This window comes from Amphiura filiformis, chromosome 13 (genome assembly GCF_039555335.1).
Source record: "Amphiura filiformis chromosome 13, Afil_fr2py, whole genome shotgun sequence".
Lineage (NCBI taxonomy): Eukaryota > Metazoa > Echinodermata > Ophiuroidea > Amphilepidida > Amphiuridae > Amphiura > Amphiura filiformis.
This window is the reverse complement of record NC_092640.1, coordinates 1,281,156-1,305,067: the sequence shown is the minus strand read 5'-3', so window position 1 is coordinate 1,305,067 and position 23,912 is coordinate 1,281,156. Positions and strand designations below refer to the sequence as shown.

General features: G+C 34.7%; 1 protein-coding gene across 1 annotated transcript in view; it reads right to left on the bottom strand.

The window, feature by feature from the left end:
• Positions 1–14,862: 14,862 nt before the first annotated feature.
• Positions 14,863–23,912, bottom strand: part of LOC140167873 (uncharacterized) — a 120,507-nt gene continuing 111,457 nt past the window's right edge. The window contains exon 5 of the mRNA XM_072191163.1: positions 14,863–16,726. Within this exon, the coding sequence (XP_072047264.1) occupies positions 15,020–16,726 (1,707 nt within the window). The 3' untranslated portion in view covers positions 14,863–15,019. The remainder of the gene's footprint in view (positions 16,727–23,912) is intronic.

The window sequence follows — 23,912 nt, the reverse complement described above, 5'->3', positions numbered from 1 at the left end:
ATTTTGCGTGACTTGCCACGTTTCGCCCTAGCTCTCTTATGCTTTGACAGATTTCAACCATACTTGAGCCAAATGACCACTGGACTAGGCCAAATCTTACATTTGACTTTGACCTGACTGTGACCTTTGACCTTGACCTTATGGCCAAAAATATTGATTTCACAAAAATGCTACTCCTTCCACAAATTACATGCAATGATCATGTGACTCATGCATATGAATCAACATGTGGCAGTGCTTAAAACTTCCTAAAAAGATTGAGGTCAAAGGTCATTAAGGGGTCATTTCGGTGAAAGTCTGAAAAATTTGTAAAAATATTCAAAAAATCACTGTCTTTACAAATTATATAGCAGAGCGTCGCCATTAGCACACATGCATTGCTACTAGCCAGGGTCTTTAGGATGCCTACAGTTTTGGGCTCAAAGGTCATTAAGGGGTTACTTCCGGTCAAAAACGAAAATTATCAAAAATGTTTAAAAAATTTTTATCTCAAAATGTAAACAGACCAGAATAATATAACCAACATACATGAATAAGTGTTCCCTGATGTATGCATGGTATTTTTTATTTTGGGGGTCAAAGGTCATTAAGGGGTCACTTCCTGTTTTTAGCTGAATAACTTCAAGAATTTTTATCTCGAGAACTAAACAAGTTAGAATTTTTAATTAAAATTGGAACAATGCATTTTGTCGGTGTACACAAGGTTTTTTTTTTTCATTGAGGTCAAAGGTCATTAAAGGGGGTCAAAAGGTCAATCAAAATTTTCAAAAATCAAAATCCATGTATAAGTTCCGATTAAGCTGAAATTCACCAGGAATATTTCTTATGACCTCCTAAGCACAATGCAAGAGCAGTTGACCCCATCCGTAACCCAGGGGTCAAGTTATAGGGGTCAAATTGCGGCTTGTATCAGCGTCTGTTGACTCTAGTTCTTCTTTCCTCTGGCAACTCGTGACATTTTGCGTGACTTGCCACGTTTCGCCCTAGCTCTCTTACGCTTTGACAGATTTCAATCATACTTGAGCCAAATGACCACTGGACTAGGCCAAACCTTACATTTGACTTTGACCTGACTGTGACCTTTGACCTTGACCTTATGGCCAAAAATGTTGATTTCACAAAAAATGCTACTCCTTCCACAAATTACATGCAATGATCATGTGACTCATGCATATGAATCAACATGTGGCAGTGCTTAAAACTTCCTAAAAAGAATTGAGGTCAAAGGTCATTAAGGGGTCATTTCCGGTCAAAATCTGAAAAATTTGTAAAAAATATTCAAAAAATCACTGTCTGTACAAATTACATAGCAGAGAGTCGCCATTAACACACATGCATTGCTATTAACCAGGGTCTTTAGGATGTCTACAGTTTTGGGGTCAACTGTCATTAAGGGGTTACTTCCGGTCAAAAACCAAAATTATCAAAAATTTTAAAAAAATTTTTATCTCAAAAGATAAACAGACCAGAATAATATAACCATCACACATGAATCAGTGTTCCCTGATGTATGCATGGTATTTTTTATTTTGGGGGTCAAAGGTCATTAAGGGGTCACTTCCGGTTTTTAGCTGAATAACTTTAAGAATTTTTATCTCAAGAACTAAACATGTTAGAATTTTTTAATTAAAATTTGAACAATGCATTTTGTCGGTGTACATAAGGTTTTTTTTTCATTGAGGTCAAAGGTCATTATAATAAAGGGGGTCAAAAGGTCAATCAAAAATTTTCAAAAAATCAAAATCCATGTATAAGTTCCGATTAAGCTGAAATTCACCAGAAATATTTCTTATGACATCCTAAGTACAAAGCAAGAGCAGTTGACCCCATCCGTAACCCAGGGGTCAATTTATATTTGTCAAATTGCGGCTTGTATTCAGCGTCTGTTGACTCTAGTCTTTTCTTCTTCTTTCTTTCTTCCTTCTTTCCTTCCCCCTCGCCAAAAAGCAGCGAGGGCTTTAGGGTTAATGCGTGATGCTGGTTGGTGGATAGTCTGTTTATTTTCTCATCTGTAAGTTAATCATTCCTGTTGAGCAATTGTTTGAACTGTCCTGTTACACATTTAAAATTGAGTTAGGTAAATACTTGCTCACAACAGAGCTGAAAATTATTGAACTTTAGTCAAAGTACACCACATGATTACATTCCTTGAGAAGAAACACCTCTTATTTATCATAGCCTATCTAGTGGCCTACATCATAATATATATTTACATTCTTTAACTGCGTACACATTTCTTAGTGCACTTCACTTTGTTCATCCAAAGTTCTTTAACTTGTTAGCATCAACATGATCCAAAGCAGACAACAGTACAGTATGAAATCATGTTCATACACTGTTACAATGCACTCCTCACTGGGCATGACACCTTCATTAAGCCCTAAAGGCCCCCAGTGCATTACAGTTTGCTTCATACAAAAGTTATGTCAACTCATGTTTCAATCACCATCTTGCTTATAACAAACCTAATGTTTCACTGGGCATGACATCTTATTTACACCATTTTGATCTCCCAGGCTCCATCCACGCAAATACAGGTAGTTTTGTAAGTTCTATTGTCATCAGCTTGCATAGCAAACATAATTCGAGGGTTGAAAGCCAGAAAGCCTTAACTCACAAACTGAACATAAAGTCACCAGGGCACTATAGAAGATACAGTTCATTAAACATGACAAAATTCAATGAAAAACAAAAGAAATTATGGACGAAAAAAATTGATTTTTGAAGCCCAAATCAAGTTAGAAGCCATCCTATCATGTTTGGTATGATTTTAAAGGGGATAAAATAAGGATTTAAAACCTGGAATATGTTGTCAACTTTATGCTCATTTTGTGAGAGCAGGTCATTGTGTGAGTTAAGGCTTTCTGGTTCTCAATCCTTGATATAAATAATGCCTCAGTGGGCATGACACCTTCCTACACCCTTTGACAGTCAGAATTAATAGGTAAATTTTCACGGGAAAATTTTCTGGACACGTGACACCGGTACCCCCATGGGCGCAGACATATTAGCATTATGGAATGTAACCCCGTGCACAGCGGGTGTTTTTCCCATGTATTTGAATAGGAAGAATTCCTCCTTTGATGCAAAATAAGTTACTTGTCGCAAGTTAATAATGTTATGGTAAGAGTTTCCGTAGATAAATATTATTTTCTGAAGATAGATATTTTTGAAATTACGTTTTGATGATATTGTGAAAATATTAAGATAACATAATATTCAATAAATTTGCAATGCACAAATTTCTATCAAAATTGCAGTCAAAAATACTATTCCAATTCAAAATTACTAAGACTTGAATATCGAGGTCACCGCCGGGGTCAGAGATCAGGCTCGAGGTTACACTCACATTGATACGCATTGGTCACGTGTCCAGAAAATTTGCCCGTGAAAATTTACCTATTAATGTTGACTGTTTGATCTCCATGCACTACAGTTTGTACAAAAGTTACATTTCATCAGCTTGTTTGAAGACGTAAGTTAAAGCTAAAAAAAAGTTTGCTTGCCCTTTCAAAAAAGAAAAAAAAAAGAAAAGAGGATCAGATGGTTCGATTTGTTTTTGTAATAGACAGGCGGCATAGGAAGCGCAACATGTGACGTACGAGGCTGGCGAAGATACAGGGCTGACAGCCCATTCAAAATACACGGTTAGTAATTACAAATGGAAAATTAACATACTTGCAGTGGGGTACTTTGTCGAACCCCGACGGTTTTAGAGTAAGATGATTTTGCTTTGACACCACATAACAAATTTAGAATTGTTTGTGAAGATTTCATGATTATGTGTTAATCCAATGGCGACCTCAAAATTGGCGATATCGCTTCCATCACCGCCTGGTAATAGACACAAGTTATTATTGTCACAGAATAATGAAAATTATTTTTCAAAACCAGACAATGCTAGTCATGGTTTATTATGTGATAGAATCCAAATAAATGAGCAGGTTTTTCCCTGTTTAAAATTGTATATACCGTACTACATTTGTCACTTATTTGGTGATTGCAGGTAAGAATCATTTCACACATACATGTTTCTTACCATGAGGGAAAAAAATTACCAAAAAAAAAAAGGGGGTGGGGGTGATTTTTGAACATTTTGGGGTCGGTTGTAAAAGGGCAAACAAACCTTTCTCTTTATTCTCTACAGTTTAACATATTGAAATAAAAACACTGAGAGTGCATCTTAACAAAGTATACTCTGTGTGCTCACCTATTGCATTTCATTTAAATAATGCATGATATCTACTGAAGTGCAAGGAATAGATATCTTCATCCTCATACCAAATTGCCCAAGTCATTCTTTTGAGGTTTTCAGTTTTTCGCTAAACTCAATCTTTATAACAATTGCCACCTTGTAACAAAATGACATATTCATTATTACCATAGGAGCGCCTTAATAACACCTTAATGATTTTGTGCCTAAATCTGTGAGTGTGACTAGGCAATTTGGTTATGCGGGTGACGATACTTTTTTGTGACATGTGTTTTTAGATATAAAAAAAAATATTCAAATTTCAATGCTGAGAAGTTGATTACATTGTCAATATTAGGGTAGTCTCTATAATGTTATTAACATGATATGTGACACAATCAAGGGAAATGAATCGGATGTCGTTAATATTGATTTTGACATATTGGCAAAGAGTTAAAATTCTTTTGTTTTATATTGTTTTCAGCGATTGATAAATTGACGTAACTTCACAAAGAAAAGTCGTATCAACATGGGGTTTTCAGTTTCTGAAAGCTCTAAATGTCCTCTTTAGAAACATGTGTAAAACTTATTTTCGACCAGGGCCGACATGGGACTCATTGCCCTTGATCATGTCACATATGCATAATGGTGTGATGTCTACTGAAGATAGCAAATGTAGCCGAAACTCAAAGAAGATTTTCACAGAATCCTATACACCATGTGATGTTACAGTAGTGCATGCCACTTAGGCCTAAAAATAGTTTGATTGGCGTAACCCTCCCCCGCTGACCCTGAATATTTGTGGAAAAAGTGGAATTTAAAAATAATGAAAAAAGTATAATTTCCCATTGAAGTGCTATAATTCTCAAAGACAATGACACATGCCCGATAATACTTTAACATGCATCATACATTGTACTAGCCTATAGGCCTATACTATGCTGTCACAACTGTTACCCGTTGGCGCGGCCAGAGTATTTTTATCCATCGGTTCACATCAAAAGGAATACCTGTACACAACAATGGCGGCCCCTGGTATTGAACATTTCTCTTTGTCTATTGGGCAAAAAAAAAATAAAATAAAAAGCCCTACCTACCTATCCTATTTTTTTATATTACAATGTTTTTTAGGCCTTGTGTGGAATTTAACCTTAATCAGCCAGACCAAACCATGACAGGTGATGTTCTTTAATGTGCAAATAACCAATTTCACACTCTAAAGCAGTATTCAGACTTTTTATTGTACGTACAATATTGTATGCAACATATCTACGTTATTTAATCTATTGCCATTCTATTTCCAGTAATGTTTAAGTTCTAACGAATGTTTGCTGACGTAAAATCGATAATATATTTCTACTAGATATTACATGTAACATATTATCGATTTTTCGTCATCAAACATTCGTTAGAACTTAAACATTACTGAAATAGAATGGCAATAGATTAAATAACGAGATATGTTGCATACAATATTGTACGATCTCAGAGTCTGTGGAGCGCTTAATAGATTTGTGCATCTATCAGGAACTACCCTTTTCTTATGCTATTTAATACCCTTTCAAAATTTATGTGCTAAAAGTCGCTGTCTGCATACATCAGTGAACATCAAAAGAAGCTAGGTTGATCTCTGTGTCCAAAAATGACTGGTTCCCATTGGTCATTTCAAATTTCATAATCTATTTTTGTCTTACTTTCATGAGCTCTTAATTTTTGAACACTTGTAATGACTAATGACTGCATGAGACCCACAGTTACTCATATGTCCTCTAACACCTAAGAGCTCAAGTGATATTCCTGCTGTAGAGATCTCCCTTGTGTCATCAGGAACCAGTTTTAGTGTGTTTTGCAAAAGCATGGTGCATTATGGAGCTGCAGTGAAAATCTTCTTTGACTGAAACCCATACATGTCATATACATATACAGTGTTTGAAATAAGGTAGGCTCTCATGCCACCGATATACTACCCAGGGCCTGTGAACAGGGGCGTAGCCAGCTTTTTTGGTCGGGGAGGGGGGGGGCAAAGTAAAATTTAGGGGGCACCTGGGGACCTGGACAAAAAAAAATTACAGTTGCATCATTCAATACATAGAGATTGTATGTCTTCGAGCTTCCAAAAAAGTTTTATTGGCATGATACGTGGGTAGCGTGAAAAAATTTGGTATTTTACACTATTTTCGCCCATTATCAGGATGGAAAGGGCTTTATTTGTACAAAAATTGTGTATTTGACACTATTTTGGCCCATGATTGAGCTGAATATTGGTAGAAAAGGGGCTCAGTGCCCTTTTTCTTTTCCTTTCATTTTTGTCAGAGGGACACTTAAATTTCTTTCACCCCCGCTGGATACGCTACTGCCTGTGAAATTTTATCATCAACCCTATACAGCAAGACAGACTAAATGTTGACTTCAACATGAATACATGACATTACTTGTTGTTGATTTGCAAGTCTGAAGTCTTACAAAGTGTCACAATAAATGGACCAGTGTAACATTAAAATTTAACTAAATTTATTTTGATTTTGGGCCTGAATGACCCTTGATGATTTTGGATTATTTCGAACACCATCTAAATTACTTAACACAACATGACAGACACTATAAGAGTAAAGTTTCAACAATGGTTCTAATCATGCTAATTGTCCTCCAGCAAGAACCACCCTTGCACTTGAACAAAAAAGTTCCTGAAAATTGAAAACCATTTGGAGAACCATTACAGGTTCATCAGGTTTTTAGAGAGCCAAAAGGTTCCTAACATGCTCAGATATCCTGATATGGTTCATCTTCCATCAAAGGTTCTGAGAGGACAAAAGAACCACTTTGACAGTTTTCTGTCCTGATTGACTTTAAACTTTGTTACTGTTGGATGTCACTCAGCTCATGGTGATATTGAGGTTCAGGATTTGAAATTTCAAAGCTCTCTGTTCAATTTCCTGCATTCCATAACATTGAGTTGAAATGAAAATTAAGTACCAGATGTAAATTAACTTTCCTGCCTGATGAGTGGATGGATCCATGACTGTTGATCCTGCTTACAACGTATAGCAGATGAGATGGATGAAGTAGTAGCACTTGGAACACCTTGCAATGCTTCATTTATATTTTCAACTTATGTATGTTGAATTCAACTGTAATTCAAGTTAGTACATATCAAAAATAAAAACAAGGCTCACTTCATGCATCAACAGTCTGAGTATGGAAATGTTCTGCTTTTTCCTTTTGGGATTTTTCGCACACTTCCAAGAGACAACCATCCATCAAACTGGAGTTAATCTATTCAGTTCACGACATATGTTAAACAGGCTTTTAGGGTAAGTTGCCAATCATCAGTGATGTGTTGATGTAGCCAGGTCCATGTTGGATGATACGTTGACTCTCCGTCATACTATAAAGACAAAAATGAAAAAAAAAAAAAAACCACAACCGTGAATTACTATGGTTATAATTTCATACAGGTTCCCAGTCTTTTGCATGCTACATGCTTTTATCTATTATGAAGCATACAGTTTGTGGATGAGCTGGACAATTTTGCAATATAGTTTACCCCACTTAAAAAATAAATTTTGCCCATCAGGCGATGGAAAAAACCCTTGTTCTACAAGCAGATAGACCTTGCAAGTAATAGGGTCAGTCAGTCCGGCGTGTTTTTTTTAAAAACAATTGAGTGCGGAGCGCGCAACAAAATACCACTAAATTGGTTATAATCAAGTTGAATTTTGGTCTTAAATATATTGTAATAACATTCTTAATAAACCTATAAAAAGCTAATCAGGAGAATATTGGATATTTATTACATGCGTTTATAATCTTAGGAAAATCTTTACCTGATCTGTTTGGTTTCCTTGTGTGTATCTTAATAGTACACCCACTCGATGAAGTCATCCTTGAAGTCTTCTTTTTGCACACCTTCAGGTAGTTTACTGGACGATAGCCTGTGTATACATGATTTAAACAGACATTAACCCAGATTAATAGTTTAAAACTTCTTTAAAATCACAGTATTAAGTATGATACATTTTGACTAATTAAAAAAATACATGATTAAGGGCATTGATTTATAAAAGAGCTTTTCTGTGCTCCAAGCATTATTATACAGACAGGTTGCAGCATGCTAATTTACCATATCAGGCATGTGCCATCAGGTTACTTCAACAAAGTGAACCTGTTTAGCATACATACACGTATATAACATTAGTTTTCACAAGAGCTTTATCACACTATTAATTAGAACCAGCAGGAAGAACAACAAACATAACAACAGCAACAAAACAACAACAACAACAACAACAAAAAAAAAAAAGGTTGCCCAATTCATAAAGCAATATTATAATACTTTTGTACTTTTCCGTAATAAGAATAACAAAACATTTAAAAAGTGCACTATTAACATTTGCACACGAGAGTGGCCTCTAGGTGCCAACATATTTTATGTGAAAGCATATGGTCTGTGTTTATAAAAATGGCATGCTCAGGAGTTCCCAATTTTTTCCATTGAATGCAACAACAGTTACATGAAAGGCAGACCAATGAATTATCCCAAAATTGTGCCACAGCTAGGTCCCTCCTTATTCTTGAGTTATAGTCTTGTGCTCATGCAAATATTTTAAGGTGGATGGATCAAGTCATTTTTACTTCATAGCCCCTTTTGGAAATTCATACTTCTATATCAGCTCATCTCACAATGATACAAATTCAGAACGAGCCATCTGAAAACTGCAATGCCCCATGAACTCTGGGCAGATTGGTCACTGCGGATGTGTTGGGTTTTATGGAAGGGCATAACTGGGGTGGATTGTTTATCAAAAAGGGATACCGGTAGCAAAGCAGTCTAAGACATTTAAAATTGCTCTAAGTGGGGCTGCCAACTCTCACAGATTCAGCATAAGTCTCACACATTGGGCAAATTGCTCTAAGTAGGGCTGCCAATTCTCACACATTCAGCATGGGTCTCACGCATTGGGCAAACTTGCTCTATAAGTAGGGCTGCCAACTCTCACACATTCAGCATGAGTCTCACACATTGGGCAAAATTGCTCTATAAGTAGGGCTGCCAACTCTCACACATTCAGCATGAGTCTCATGCATTGGGCAAAATTGCTCTATAACTATAAGTAGGGCTGCCAATTCTCACACATTCAGCATGAGTCTCACACATTGGGCAAAATTGCTCTATAAGTAGGGCTGTAACTCCAGCTTTTTGGAGTTAAGTGGGGGGGGGGGGTGAGTCTGTGGATTAGTAAGGTGACACGCAGGATCACTCTAAATGGGCTATTTTAGAGTTTTGTGTTGTATCTTTAAAAGTAACAATGATCAAGTAAATAAAAGTATATATACATTTTTAGAAAAGAAAGGAAAAGATGCAAGAATTTTTTTTTGTCCACCATTTAACTAATGAGAGTGTAGGCCTACCATGTGGTGATACAAGTGGGTCATGGATTTCTTTTATAAAAAAATATGTTGATAGCATGTTCCCTCAAGATACTATAAAAATAAGCCAAATTTTAAGCTTCAATTTGTGAGATAAAAATTCTTGAAATTTTGGACCAAAAAACCTCAAGAAACAAAAACACATTCACAGTAAATGTGAAATTGTACGCCAACACTATCCCAATGAAAGAAAAACAGATTTTGAAACCTTCAGTTGGGCTTATAACAAAATTGAAAAAAAAAATTGAGATCTTTTTGGCACATCACATTATTGTGGCTTAGATCTTTGATGAAAAGCACTCTCATGCCATTTTTATGGTCTTATATCTCAATGCGCTATTAAGATCCCATGAAAATAACAAGTCCACACAAAAGAACACCAAGCCCTGAAACAAAACGCACATTCGGGATCTTCTTGACGCCGAGATAATACAGGTCAAAGGTCAAATTTTGCCATTTTGTTGCATTTTCGGACTGTCGTTTTGTCGCGCGCCATTATCATGCAACTGGAAAAATGACACCAGATGGTAGAGAGAGTTACTATCTGATGACAACTTGGGATTTCTGCGATTAGTATTTCAGGCATGGTATAAAAAAGGCTGCTGCATGGAGTAACATGCACTTTTCAAGTTCTTTTTCTAGATTTATGCGCCAACAAAATCCCAACAAGGAAGGACAATACCGTACATGCTTTTGCATGCCGATCATGATGACATTATTTGCTTCATAAAACTTCACACCACCAATTGAGTTTTGAATACCCTATACATGTACAAGGTATATAGATTTCAACACTTTATGTTGCCATTTACAAGGTACATGAACTGGGCCTATTCCTTTAGGTTACAGAATTAAAGCCATTTCTATCTATTTTTATATTCCAAAGGCCTACATTGTACATGCGTACATGTTTAATTTGTAGATTTATTTTCTACCCACCCTGTACAAAACTATTGTAAATGAGTATGCAGTACTTACATGTAATTTTGATTTTATGACCCTCTGATCATTTTCAACAAACCTGAATGTCTTTATCATGTTTATTTTAAACATTTTTTGTTTTTTTCCCAATACAAAACATGTCGATTTTTGATCACCCTGTACATGTATATCAATTGGCCAATAAGATGACTACCGGGTACATACATTTTTATATGGTATGAAAGCTTATAGTTTTGTCTATGACATTATTTTAAATACCGACCAGCAATACTACTTGTCTGTAAATTTTTACATGAGGTACCAGTAACATATTTAATAAAAATGTGAATTTTTAGTTTTTCACCCAAATGTTTTCTTACGCACCATGTATATTACCATGAAAACTACATACATAGAGTCGCTACACATTTAGCTTTTAAAAAATGTATGGTTTTGCTATTGTGCTGATTATGGTTTTAAAGTTACAGTAACATGTATTAGTATGTGGATTGTGGAAATTGGTGAAATTGCTAGATTTTTCTGGATGTTTCTGGGTTACGCTAGGCTAGGGGTCCCACTATAAGACACACAACCTGCTTTAATTTAAAGCCATATTGTAACATTTCCATAGAAATTATTTCGAACCACGTAACTAAAAATTTTTTTGTTGAAAAATAGATGAAAATAAAATAAAAGTACCTGTTTTTTTTTTGTGTGTTTTTTTTTAAATTTTGAACAACTTTAAAAAATTTAAAACAAAAATATTTAAAAAAATGCTCAATTACAAAAAAAAATCATAAAAAAGCCTGATTTTTGATCAAAATTTCAAATATTTTGGGTAAAGTTGATCAAAATTAGGAGAGTACATGGAGGCAATAAGGCCCAATTAATATACCGTGTCTCATCTCAAGTTGAGAGTGCCATAGGTGCGACTGCGTTTACACAGTTATGTCGCCAGCGTGTGAACAAAATGCTTGACACTATCTACGCATGCATACATGTAGGCCTATCATATGCCCTGAATCCCCCTGATGGATTTGGTTAGTGGGTGCGATTCAAAACTGCCACTGTGAAATACACACATGGCATACTGCCAACTTGCAACGAGACACAGAACTAGTGTCTCGTCTCAAGTTGAGAGTAGCGCCATGTTGGATTTCGCACATGCTAACTAATGCCGCATGGGCATATACAAACATGTAGATCAGGGACGGATTTAAACAGTGGCCCGGTGGCCCGGGGCCAGTTGATTTTGCCTCGGGCCAGTAAACTTCCAACAATGCTGGCCCGGTGGGCCACTAGATTTTTGATCCTGATATAACTCATGACTGAGGCAAGATATAATCAGTGATGGACACAAATGGACAAAGTTTCTGCTCCACTTCACCTGTACCTGTGTGTAATTTATATTTTTATTTAATGATTTTTTGTCTTTTTTTTCTTATCCTTGCGTTGCTAGCAAGTTGGAAATATACGACCGCTTTTTATGGCGATGTAGGCCTACGTACTATTTCCAAGCTCTTTCATGCTCTATCTGATGATGATAGCGATATCGCAAATACCGTATACTTGAACCTTTTCTTTTGTGAACTTTTGGAACTATAGATTAAGGAAGGACTACTGACTGAACTTGTGTTAGTGACTACATGTTGTCTCTCTATATTGCGTACATATGTATGCTCTATACAAAACAATTAAAAATGTTCAGGTTTGCTTGAATTAAAGTGGCACCATAGATCCTGGAAAAATTTTTAGGGTCCATGGTGGCACAGAATAAAATAATGTTAACACACAACACAAGTAACATGTGTCAAGTTTGGTAGGCTTAATTGGTAGTCTTTAACTTTAAAAGTCGCATTGGAACATGCACTTTTTTGATCGACAAGGACTGAAAACCTCTATTTTTTCGCTCGCTACGCTCGTGAATGGGTCATTTGGCGAGGTGGTGGGGGGAGGGGGGGGGGGTGTTCACCATCTGCCCCGGGTTACGGGCATGAGAACATGCTTCTTTATTTGCACTTTTTGCAGTAGAACATATTGAAAAAGTTGTGCCAGTAAATTTACTGCAGGGCCAGTAGATTTGCCGTTTCACTGGCCCGAAGGGCCAGTAGAAAACTGAAACCTAATTCTGTCCCTGATGTAGATTTTGACTGTACGCATGTTCGTGTATGTACACATGCGGCGATTTGACCGTATGCTGGTGACACAACCGCAACACAGCCACAGTCAAGCTAGCTCAATCGATGGCGTTCAACTATGGTGCGAGAGGTTGCTGGTTCGAACCCTGGTGGTGGCTAGTACGCTCTCATGGAAAAATTGAGTTAGCTTGAAATTCCCCTGGACTCGTTGTAACCATGGTAACCCGTACGAAACTCGGGGAGCTGATCCTGGTTGCGATGGTCATTTGTGGAATGTCTAGGGTATGCGCTCTTGAAGCTGCAAAGTCCCTGTGTTGTTGGTTTATGGAATGATGTGGGCCGTAGTGGTCAGCGACAACCTGTAAAGTGTGCTGAGGCTTGTGGATCAACGTCTAGGCACTGTGCATGCCATAGCGCACTATAAATCACTGCACTTTTTTTTAAATGCACTGATGGCACTCTCATGAGCTCTCAACTTGAGACAACACACAACTTATATTGGTGCCGATGCATCTCGTCTCAAGCTGAGGATATCATGTACATTTCGCAGTGGCAGGTTCAAATCACACATGCTGTCGATGCAACCGTGTAAATGCACTGATGGCATTCTCAACTTGAGACGAGATACAGTAGGCCTATTTATTTTATAGTCGTAAACATATGAAATAAAAATGCCAAACAACAAGACAGACAAGGCCAAAATATATAATGGACAGGAAAATAAATATGATAAAAACTGATTATGTTGTCAATTTGTCAAATACTCGGCTGAATATTTCACAAAATATTGATATATTGAAGCTTAAAATTCTGATAACCTGAGTGAAATTTTCAGAGGATTAAAACCATGATGGCCCCTAGCCAGGCCTAGCTAGGCCTATGAAAAATCCAACATGAAAGACAAAAGCAAAGGAATAGCAAACCAACAAACAGAGACAAAACCTAACAAATAAACAACAAATAAAATATTCAAACAATTAAAATCAAATTTTATTAATTAATTAGACATTCTGCAAACTTGTTAAAAAAATTATGTTTTTGTAAAATATCAAAAAGATTGCTAAAAATTGAGTTAATTTGGACCAACTTTTTCGCAAAATTTCAATCTCATGAAATAACACGTACGAAAACCCACACAAAAAGTGACAAACAAACATGACAAAAACAAACAAATAAAGAACAAAATAAACATCCAGACAATAAAAACAACCCCTTATCCTTTCATTCAGACTCTCTAGAAAAGAATAACATAAATAATCTTCATGTAAAACATTCCTAAAATTGCTAAAAATTGGTTTATTCAGACCAATTATTTTGCAAAATTTTTGTATTTCATGAAAACCCGTACGGTACGCATTCGCCGCCTAGTAAAAAAAACCAAAAAACACGAACAGACGTCAAGACAAAAACAAACAAATAAACAACAAAATAAACACCAAAACAACAAAAACAAACCCCTATACTTTCATTCAGACACTCTACAAAAGAGTTATATAAATTTCCTTGATGTAAAATATTTCGAAAATTGTTAAAAAAGAGGTTTATTCAGACCAATAAATTCGCGAAATATTTTATTTCATGAAAAACGCACACACCGGTCAATGCTAATGCGCCGCGAAAAAAGAATAAAACAAAACACGAACAGACATAAAGACAAAAACAAACAAATAAACAACAAAATAAACATCCAGACAACAAAAACAACCGCCTATACTTTCATTCAGACACTCTACAAAAGAGTTATATAAATTTCCTTGATGTAAAATATTTCGAAAATTGTTAAAAAAGAGGTTTATTCAGACCAATAAATTCGCGAAATATTTTATTTCATGAAAAACGCACACACCGGTCAATGCTTAAATGCGCCGCGAAAAAAAACAAAAACACGAACAGACGTAAAGACAAAAACAAACAAATAAACAACAAAATAAACATCCAAACAACAAAAACAAACCCCTATCCTTTCATTCAGACACTCTACAAAAGGATTATATAAATTTCCTTGATGCAAAATATTTCTAAGAGTGCTAAAAAAGAGGTTTATTCAGACCAATTATTTCGCAAAATATTTTATTTCATGAAAAACGCACACACCGGTCAATGCTAATGCGCCGCGAAAAAAACCAAAACACGAACAGACATAAAGACAAAAACAAACAAATAAACAACAAAACAAACATCCAAACAACAAAAACAACCCCCTATCCTTTCATTCATACTGTCTACTAACCACTACATAACTTACCTTCATGTAGAACATTGCTAAGATTGCTAAAAAAGAGGTTTATTGAGACGACTTTTATGTCATTATTTTGAGTAAGCTTAAACGTTAAGTTTCTACTCACGTTAATTCCTGCATCGATGTATTTCTTGATGTTGATATCAGAGTCTCCAGTTGTTCCTTTGTAAACTCGATGTGACGTAGATTCAAACTCCTGAGATGAGGTAAAATACTAATAATCGCTGAGAAACACTTGCTGCCATTAATTACAGGATTAATGGAGAGATCCAGTGTTGTGAGTTGAGGTAATTCACCAGCTGTAGTAATTAATGCAGCCATCTCATCCTCCTCGCCTTCCATCTGTATCAAGTCTATCTGTTCCAATGCTTGACATTTACGTAGACATTTCACGCTGTCTACGTTTGGTAATGGGTTCCATGATATATCAAGCTTACGTAATGAAACAAGAAATGCAAAGCCTGTGAATATCGTATCCATGTCTGAGCATGTAACACCCTGCATGCGATACATATTGAATTCTTGTAATTGCGTGCATTGAGTGAGGCTATTTGCTAATACTGATGAGTCTCCTGGTTCAAACTCATTGTAGCTGATGTCAAGTTTGTGTATATTTATCATCTTTGAGATTGATTTAATGACACGTGTTACATCGGAGGCATTACTACAGACACCCCGGTCAGTCAAGTATGATGCATCCAGTTCTGAGATTACTGCGAGGGTGCGGGGATTGATTGAATCATTTATTATTTGTTGTAACAAATACTTCCAATTATTCATGAGGCCAAAATAACCTTCTTGGCAGTTCAGTCTCAGGTTTGTGCAGAACCCAAGACTGTTAATTATAGGAGTGAAATCTATTTCATTTGATGAGGGTAGGCCTGCGGTTGTTTCTAGACATGAGATGTATGCCGCTAGATGTACAGCCGCCCAGTGCGTACCATCACATGCCCAACCATGATACCTGCTAATATCCTCGCTTACCGTGCCTTTATTTGCTGTGACATATCTGTCACACTGCCTTTTCAAATCACTGATATCACGTTTCTCCATGGCTTTCACAGTGTCAGCAAAAACTTGCCTCATCGCTCCTTTCTCGATCTCTTCCATTTTCTCTTTTACATGGGGAATTGGGTGAAGATGTATTTGTTTTACATCCTCCCCACAATACCTCATGTAATACGATACCGAAGAGGCAAGTTTTTGCGTGAGTCCTGTGAACAGGACTTGTCCATCTGAAAAGACAGGTTTCAGACTGTCACGCATTTCATCCTCTATTTGACCCTCAAAATTGCATTCCAAAATTAGTTCAATTAATTCTTGCACTTGGCGGGATTCCTGGTAATTCAGAACTGGATGCTTCACTTTGACTTTACCTTCGTTGTCATATACCTCTTTTTCCTCGTAGTACTCTTGACATTTTGGCTCTTTGCTGTTTTTGAATATGTCTACCAATTTTTCCACAACTAATTTTGCAGCATGTTTGTTGCTTGTTGCAAATTTCAGGACCATACCAAGATTCAAGGCATGTTGGACTGACTTGATCTTGGCAAGATATGCAGGTAGTTTATCCTCATGGTTTGCAAGATAAACTCCTGCACAGAATTCTTGACCTGATTTGTGGAAAAATTGTAGATCTGAACCTTTTTTGCACAGAATACCCATACCACAAGCTTGAACCAGGAGTTCTTCACCAGCATCAGGATCATCGCACACTTTCTTGATTTCATCTTTCGAAAACACTATCTTTGTTTTGTAGGGGGTAAGACTTTCGGCTGCAAGTTTTCCCAGGAACTCAATGATTTCTCCCTGTAAAAAGATACAAACAGAAAAACAACATCATTTTACTATCATCATTGATTAATGATTGTCATGTAGAAATCAAATTACACATTTATTTTATAGCAAGTATAACTTTTTATAACATTTTAACTTCATATATCAACTATCAACCAGGCATGCATGCATTCGAGCACTATATAGTACCAGGCATTAGGCTAGCCTAGGCCTTGGCCAATTTAGGCCCAGCTTTAACTTCTTACAAGGTCTAGACATTTAGGCTTAGTCTAAACCTACCTTGACCTATTATATTCCATTTTGGCTTCCTCAAGAATTACTTCACGCGTGTACAGTCTACACTCTACAGATTTATACCGCCGTATTGCTCATGTATGCGCTCGACTTAATACAATGCGCATATGTCACTCTCGAGAGGAAGGCCAATGGACTAGGACTAGGGCCTAGCTAAGCCCAAGCGTAGATATTTAGAATTAAAACCAGCGGACCAGGACTCGACCGCCATCTTGATACAAGCATGCGGCAAAAACTGGGGGTACTTGTGTTTTGTCGAAATGCACCAGAAACTAATCGGTGCTTGTGCGCGATATGAGACACGCTTATGTTGCGATGCAATGACTGCGTCCAATGAGCGAAACAATGAATGCGTAAATAAATATAGTGTGATTATTTATACGCAGAATTATTCTAGTGTGTTTTCATTACTGCGAGCGTAAAGAAAGTCCCAACTTGCGTAAATTCACATTTTAAGCGCGCGCCAGTCACTTATGACATTGCAATGCGCAACTTCAGTTTGTTGACTTCTTTGTTCAGCTTATTATAATTGGTGAAAATTATTTGGTTTTTGTTACTGCGCGCGTCATTAAAGTCCCAACTCATACAGTACTTGCGATGCGCAACTTGCGTAAGTGCTGAGCCTGTGGCTGTGCCCAACTGCGTGCACGCCATTCTATATGATATCAATCCACAATGTTATTTATATAGACTTAAGATCTTTTTTCGCCAATTATAAGCGAAACAAACTTTAGCGTAAGTACTGCGCACAAATGTGTAATTTTTTGTTCACCAATTATAACTGGAACAAAATATAGACATAATTTTTTTTTCCAGGGGCGGGCCCTCATAGCAATCACAAGGAGCATACCATACCGTTTTGTTTTTTTGTAACTTTCATCGCTTATCGGAAAAGCGATCGATACAGCTGATATAGACCTTTTTCCCTCTATCCCACAATGCACTATTCCAGGGGGTATGACGTAGTTCATCAACCTCATAGATCGTGTGCATCCGATGGTCTTTGCCAGGCCTTTGCAATTATTTTGTCTTAATATGGGCATACTGATTCCATATATGCGGATTATCGTAAAGGCCATCGATGTTACTAATTATGCAATTATTGAATACACGAGTGATGCAGTTACGGAGCGATACAGAACATCTGTGTAAGAGATTTTGTGTTCGTTTTATTTTCAACTCCGAAAAAAAAGTGAAACGGATGCCGGTAAAATATCACTGCGTGTCCCGTCATCAGTTTTTCACCATTAGGTCTATAAAATGTATACAAAGTTAGGTTTCAATAACAGGAAACTTTTTTGGGTGAATACACCATGTCCATAAGGCATAGAAATGTTGTTTTTTGCCCCCGAACGGTATTAGTGACAGTGGCGCCATTATCATCATTATCGGGGATTCCTTTTTTTGTGATGAAGGCACCAGTCGAAATGTCCGTATTCCAGAATGTAATGAACATAACTCTGTACTCCCCCGGGGAGATGATGTATTTTGCGACACTCATACCCCCCTGGAATAGTGCATGATGGGAAAGAGGGAAAAAGGTCTATAGTCCCCAGCATGCCGTGTGCAAGCAGTGACTCAAGTCAAGAGGGCAACTTTGAATTTGTCACTAGCCACACGACTAAAATTAAAATGCTACCTGTTTCTTTGATAGCTTTTCTGGTATAAATCGACGGAAGTTACATCACAAAACATTATGCTCCTTGCGATTGCTTGGTATGAAAAGGGCTAGGCTACTTTGTAATGGATCATGTAGGTTAGCGAAGGAGTCCAAGCAAAGGAGCCTAGCCCTAGGCCTACTCAATCATGTCAATTGCATGCACTCAGTCATCAGCAATACTGCATGACTGCGCGCTCAAAACTCAACAGGGAATAGAAAATTATTGAAATGAAATCAATATATTTAGAAACATGGCCTAGCCTAGCACGAGTCATCATCGGGTCATACTTTACAAAAAAGTGACTGAGAGCACATGAGTATGACGAGTTGTGCTAGACTAGCCCTAGGCCTAGTTTAGGTCTAAGTTAGTTTTTATATATATTTTTAAAGCATGCAATTGAGCAGGATTAGGCCTACTTCAAAATGTTTGACTTTGAAGTTAGATACTTTATTTTCTTACCCTACATGCATGCCTGATTTTTTACCCTACCTGTACACCAAACTTAACCACATTACAAGTCTACAATCTAATTTAGTCTACCAGACTGTAAAAGGAGTATAACTACTGAAGACTGAACAAACGTCGTTACCATAATTAAATTTGTAGGCCTATGGTGCTAGGCCGGTTGAAATTTAGCTGCAGCCTTGGCTCAGCGGCGGCAACGCAATAAACTGAATCTCGACCTACTCCCCTAAATTTGCACACGGCACGAGTACGATTCATTTCACAAGTCTAGCGCGCCGCGGTGCATGCAGTCTATAAATAAATCACGGTGTCATGCACGAATCGCGAAACGTTGCTATACATTGCCTGCATTTCGCGGGGAATTTAGTTTGATGTTGATGTTGTAGCCAGTAACCTACAACAAGCAGCCTACAAGTACAACATTAATATGGCCACAATTATTACCATAATTACCGGGCATAAATGATATAACCCTGGATCTTCCTCCCTGGATTTATAATATTAATAATCGAAATAAAATCCCGGAATAAAATGCTTCTTTTTAGTTTTAATATGCGCCCGGGAATATGCGTCATTGAAGATGAAATAATAATATTTTATATAATAAAACGAAGCGAAGGTAGGCCTATCAACTGGTCGATGGGAGGTAAGGGGGATTATATTTACGCAAATAAAAATAATAATTATCTCCCTATTTATAGACTATTTAGTATTTACTATTCAAGCCATAAGGTAGTCAAAATTATGCATAGGCCCTAAATGAAATCAAATATTTTTTAAAACTTGTGCAGTAGGCCTACCGAAGGTATTTTTGGTATTGGTTTGGTATTTAGGCCTAGGCTTAGTTATTTATCCATTTATCTATTTAATTATTTATTTATTTATTTATTTATTTATTTATTTATTTATTTATTTATTTATTTTATTTATCAATTAATTGATTGTTTATATGTATTTATTTATCAATTAATGATTTTTATCTATTTATTTCTTTATTTAAAGGAGTGTTTCGTGATCCTAGCATCCTCTTTTTATGACATTTTCAGTACATAGGCCTATCCACGAAAAAAGCCTAATCCCAAAATTTCAGTTGATTCCGATTTTGCGTTTGCGAGTTATGCATGATTATGTGTATTACACTGCTCCATAGACAATGCGTTGTAATTTCGTTCTGGTGCACCAGAACAAAATTAAAATGTAACGATATCTTTGCAAAAGGAAGTAGTCTGCAAGAAATATTTTGTACATAAAATTATGTAGCAAGAGGTTTCCAGTGATATAAAAATCTCAACTTTTTTTGAGAAAAGTGGGGGGATGAGGCTGTGGATCACGAAATGCCCCTTTAATGTTATAAAAGTTAATTGATAACGGCTGCTTGCTTGCTTTTTTGCTTATTTATTTATTGATATATTTATTTATTTTAATATTTATTTATTAATTTATTTATCCATTAATGAATTTTCTATATATTTGTTTCTTCATTTCTTTCTTTCTTCTTATTTATTTACTTAATTTATAGGCCTATATTTATGTATCTATTTATTCATTTGTTTATTATTTTATTATTTATTTATTTATTTATTTATTTATTTATTTATTTATCTATTTATTCATTTGTTTATTATTTATTTTATTTATTTATTTATTTATTTATATATCAATTAATCATTTATTTATTTATCACTTAATGAATTATTTTATTATTGATTGATTTCTATATTTATTTATTTGATTAAATAAGTTTGTTGATTTGCTTATAACTTTATTGTTAATATGTTTGTTTATCTTTTCGTTAATTATGTTATTTATTTGTTTATAAGGTTTGTTTATCTTTTGTTTACTATTTTGTTTGTTTGTTTAAAAGTTTGTTTATTTGTTTATCTTTTTGTCAGTTATAAGTTTATTTATTTATTTGTTATTTTTGTTACTTTGTTTATTTGTTTATTTTTATAAGTTTATTTATTGTTTGTTTATTTGTTTGTTTACTATTTTGTTAATTTTTTGCATATTTATTTATTCGTTTATTTGTTGTTTATAATTATGTGTTGTTTATTTGTTTGTTTACTTGTTTGTTTAAGTGTTTGTTTTTTTACTAGTTTGTTTGCTTGTTTGTTTGCTTGTTTGTTTGTTTACTTGTTCGTTTGTTTACTTGTTTGTTTGCTTGTTTGTTTACTTGTTTGTTTGTTTACTTGTTTTGTTTGTTTACTTGTATGTTTGTTTACTTGTTTGTTTGTTTACTTGTTTGTTTGTTTACTTGTTTGTTTGTTTACTTGTTTACTTGTTTGTTTGTTTACTTGTTTGTTAGTTAATTTGTTTAATTGTTTGTTTACTTGTTTGTTTACTTGTTTGTTTACTTGTCGACAGATATATCTTCTCCAACTTGACTCGTCTGATAACAACACTGATAGCCAGAATGGAGTCAAGTGACTCTCAAAGTGGAGTAAACTAGCACTGACTCTCAAAGGAGTCACCTGATCTGTCACAAGAGAGTCAGTTGACTCTAACCGTGGTGTCAATTGACTCTACATTCAATAGGCCTATAAATAAATAAATAGGTAGATAAATAAATAAATAAAATTATTAACTTATTTATATATTTATTTATTTATTTGATAGTCATATCATCTTTCTCCAAGTAAATAAATAAATAAATAAATAAATAAATAAATAAATAAACAAATAAATTGATAAATAAATACATACATAAATAATAACTCATTCAATCAGTCATGCGATCAATATATATCATCACTTACTCAGTCATTCAATCAATCAATCAACGTATCAATTAACATAATCAACATTTCAATAATTTTATCAACCAATCAATCATAACTCATTACTCACTCAATTCCCGTCTTACTCAATCATTCATTTTACTCATAAATACATACTTAAATAATTAAATAAATAAACAAGTAAGTAAATAAGTAAACAAGTAAACATGTAAACAAACAAGTAAACAACAACAAGTAAACAACAAGTAAACAAGTAAACAAACAAGTAAACAACAACAAGTAAACAAACAAGTTAACAAACAAGTAAACAACAAAACAAGTAAGTAAACAAGAACAAAACAAGTAAACAAACAAGTAAACAAGCAGCGGTTAGCAACTAATTTATTAAATGAAAACGATTTACACCACTCTGGAAGTAACTATAAAAACACAAACAAATCCATAGATAAATATAAAATTTAAACCCTTATAAACAAATAAACAAACGAACGAATAAACAATTAACAAATTAGCAAACATAATTATAAACAAACAAATAATCGAATAAACAAATGTGCAAAAATCAACAAAATAATAAACAAACAAATAAACAAAGTAATTAACATAAATAACAAATAAATAAATAAACCTATAAATAAGCAATATTTATTAACAAAAAGATAAACAACTTTTGAACAAACAAATAAACAAAATAATAAAGTAAACAAAGATAAACAAACAAGCAAACAAACAAATAAACAAACTTATAAACAAACTTATAAACAAACAAATCATCAATATAATTAAAACAAAGATAAGCAAACAAACATATTAATAATAAAGTTATAAACAAATCAACAAACTTGTAAATAAATAAATAAACAAACTTACAACTTACAACAAAAGATAAACAAACAAGCAAAAAAACAAACAAATAAACAATTTAATTAACAAAAAGATAAACAAACATATTAGGCCGTATAAAATTAATATTTTGGTTCTCGTCCAGAGGATTTTCATGAATTGATGAGGGAGGGAGGTTTTTTTTTTTTTTTTTTCAGTGTAAAATCAGCATTGTCTGTAGTTTTCGGTCTTTTCCAACAGTGCTCGAGGAAACGATGAGGCACTTTTTTTTTTTCAAATGTGAGATTCTGAGGGATAAACCCCCTAGAGTACCACAAAAAGACTTGGAAGTGGTCCTTGTTCTCTAATAAACTTATTTATATGTATGAAAATTTCATAAATCATTCCGAAGTCTAAAATAATTGAAAAATCTAAAAAAATAAAAAAAAAATCTGACAAATCCCAGAAATTGAGGAGGGAGGGACGAGAACCAAAACATTAATTTTATACGGCCTTAACAATAAAGTTAGAAACTCAGATTCAGATTAAATTTATTTCAATTTCAAACAAATCAACAAACTTAAATAAATAAACACTTACACCTTAAAAAAATACAGACAAATAAACAAAAAACAAGCAAAGAAACAAATAAACAAATTATAAACAAACAAATAAACAATATAATTAACAAAAAGATAAACAATTTAAAACAAAAGATAAACAAACAAGCAAATAAAGAAATAAACAAACTTACAAACAAACAAAAACACTACAATGAACAAAAAAGTAAACAAACAAATTAATTAACAAACAAATTTATAAACAAACTTATAAACCAACTTATTAACAAACAAACAAACAAAATAAAGGACGGTGACCTGATATATTTGGAAAATCAAATTAAAAGTATTACATAAAATGTCATCCTTATCAAGCACTCATGCAAAAAGAAAATGTAAATGTGTTTTGTAAATGTGACTAATTCCTAATGGAATTACCGACATTTATACAGTGTGACATTGGTAGTAGGCCAATACAGTGTTTTATTAATGATAATCATCATGATCATGTAATATAATATTGATTTCAAGTGAAAGGCCCTGATTTTTCTCATAGACATTTTGAAATTAGAAGTTCCAACTCACTGAACTCAGTGTATTTCCGAAGATATCATCAAAAAAACTGCCTAATTAGGCGAAAACTATGGTAGGCCTATAC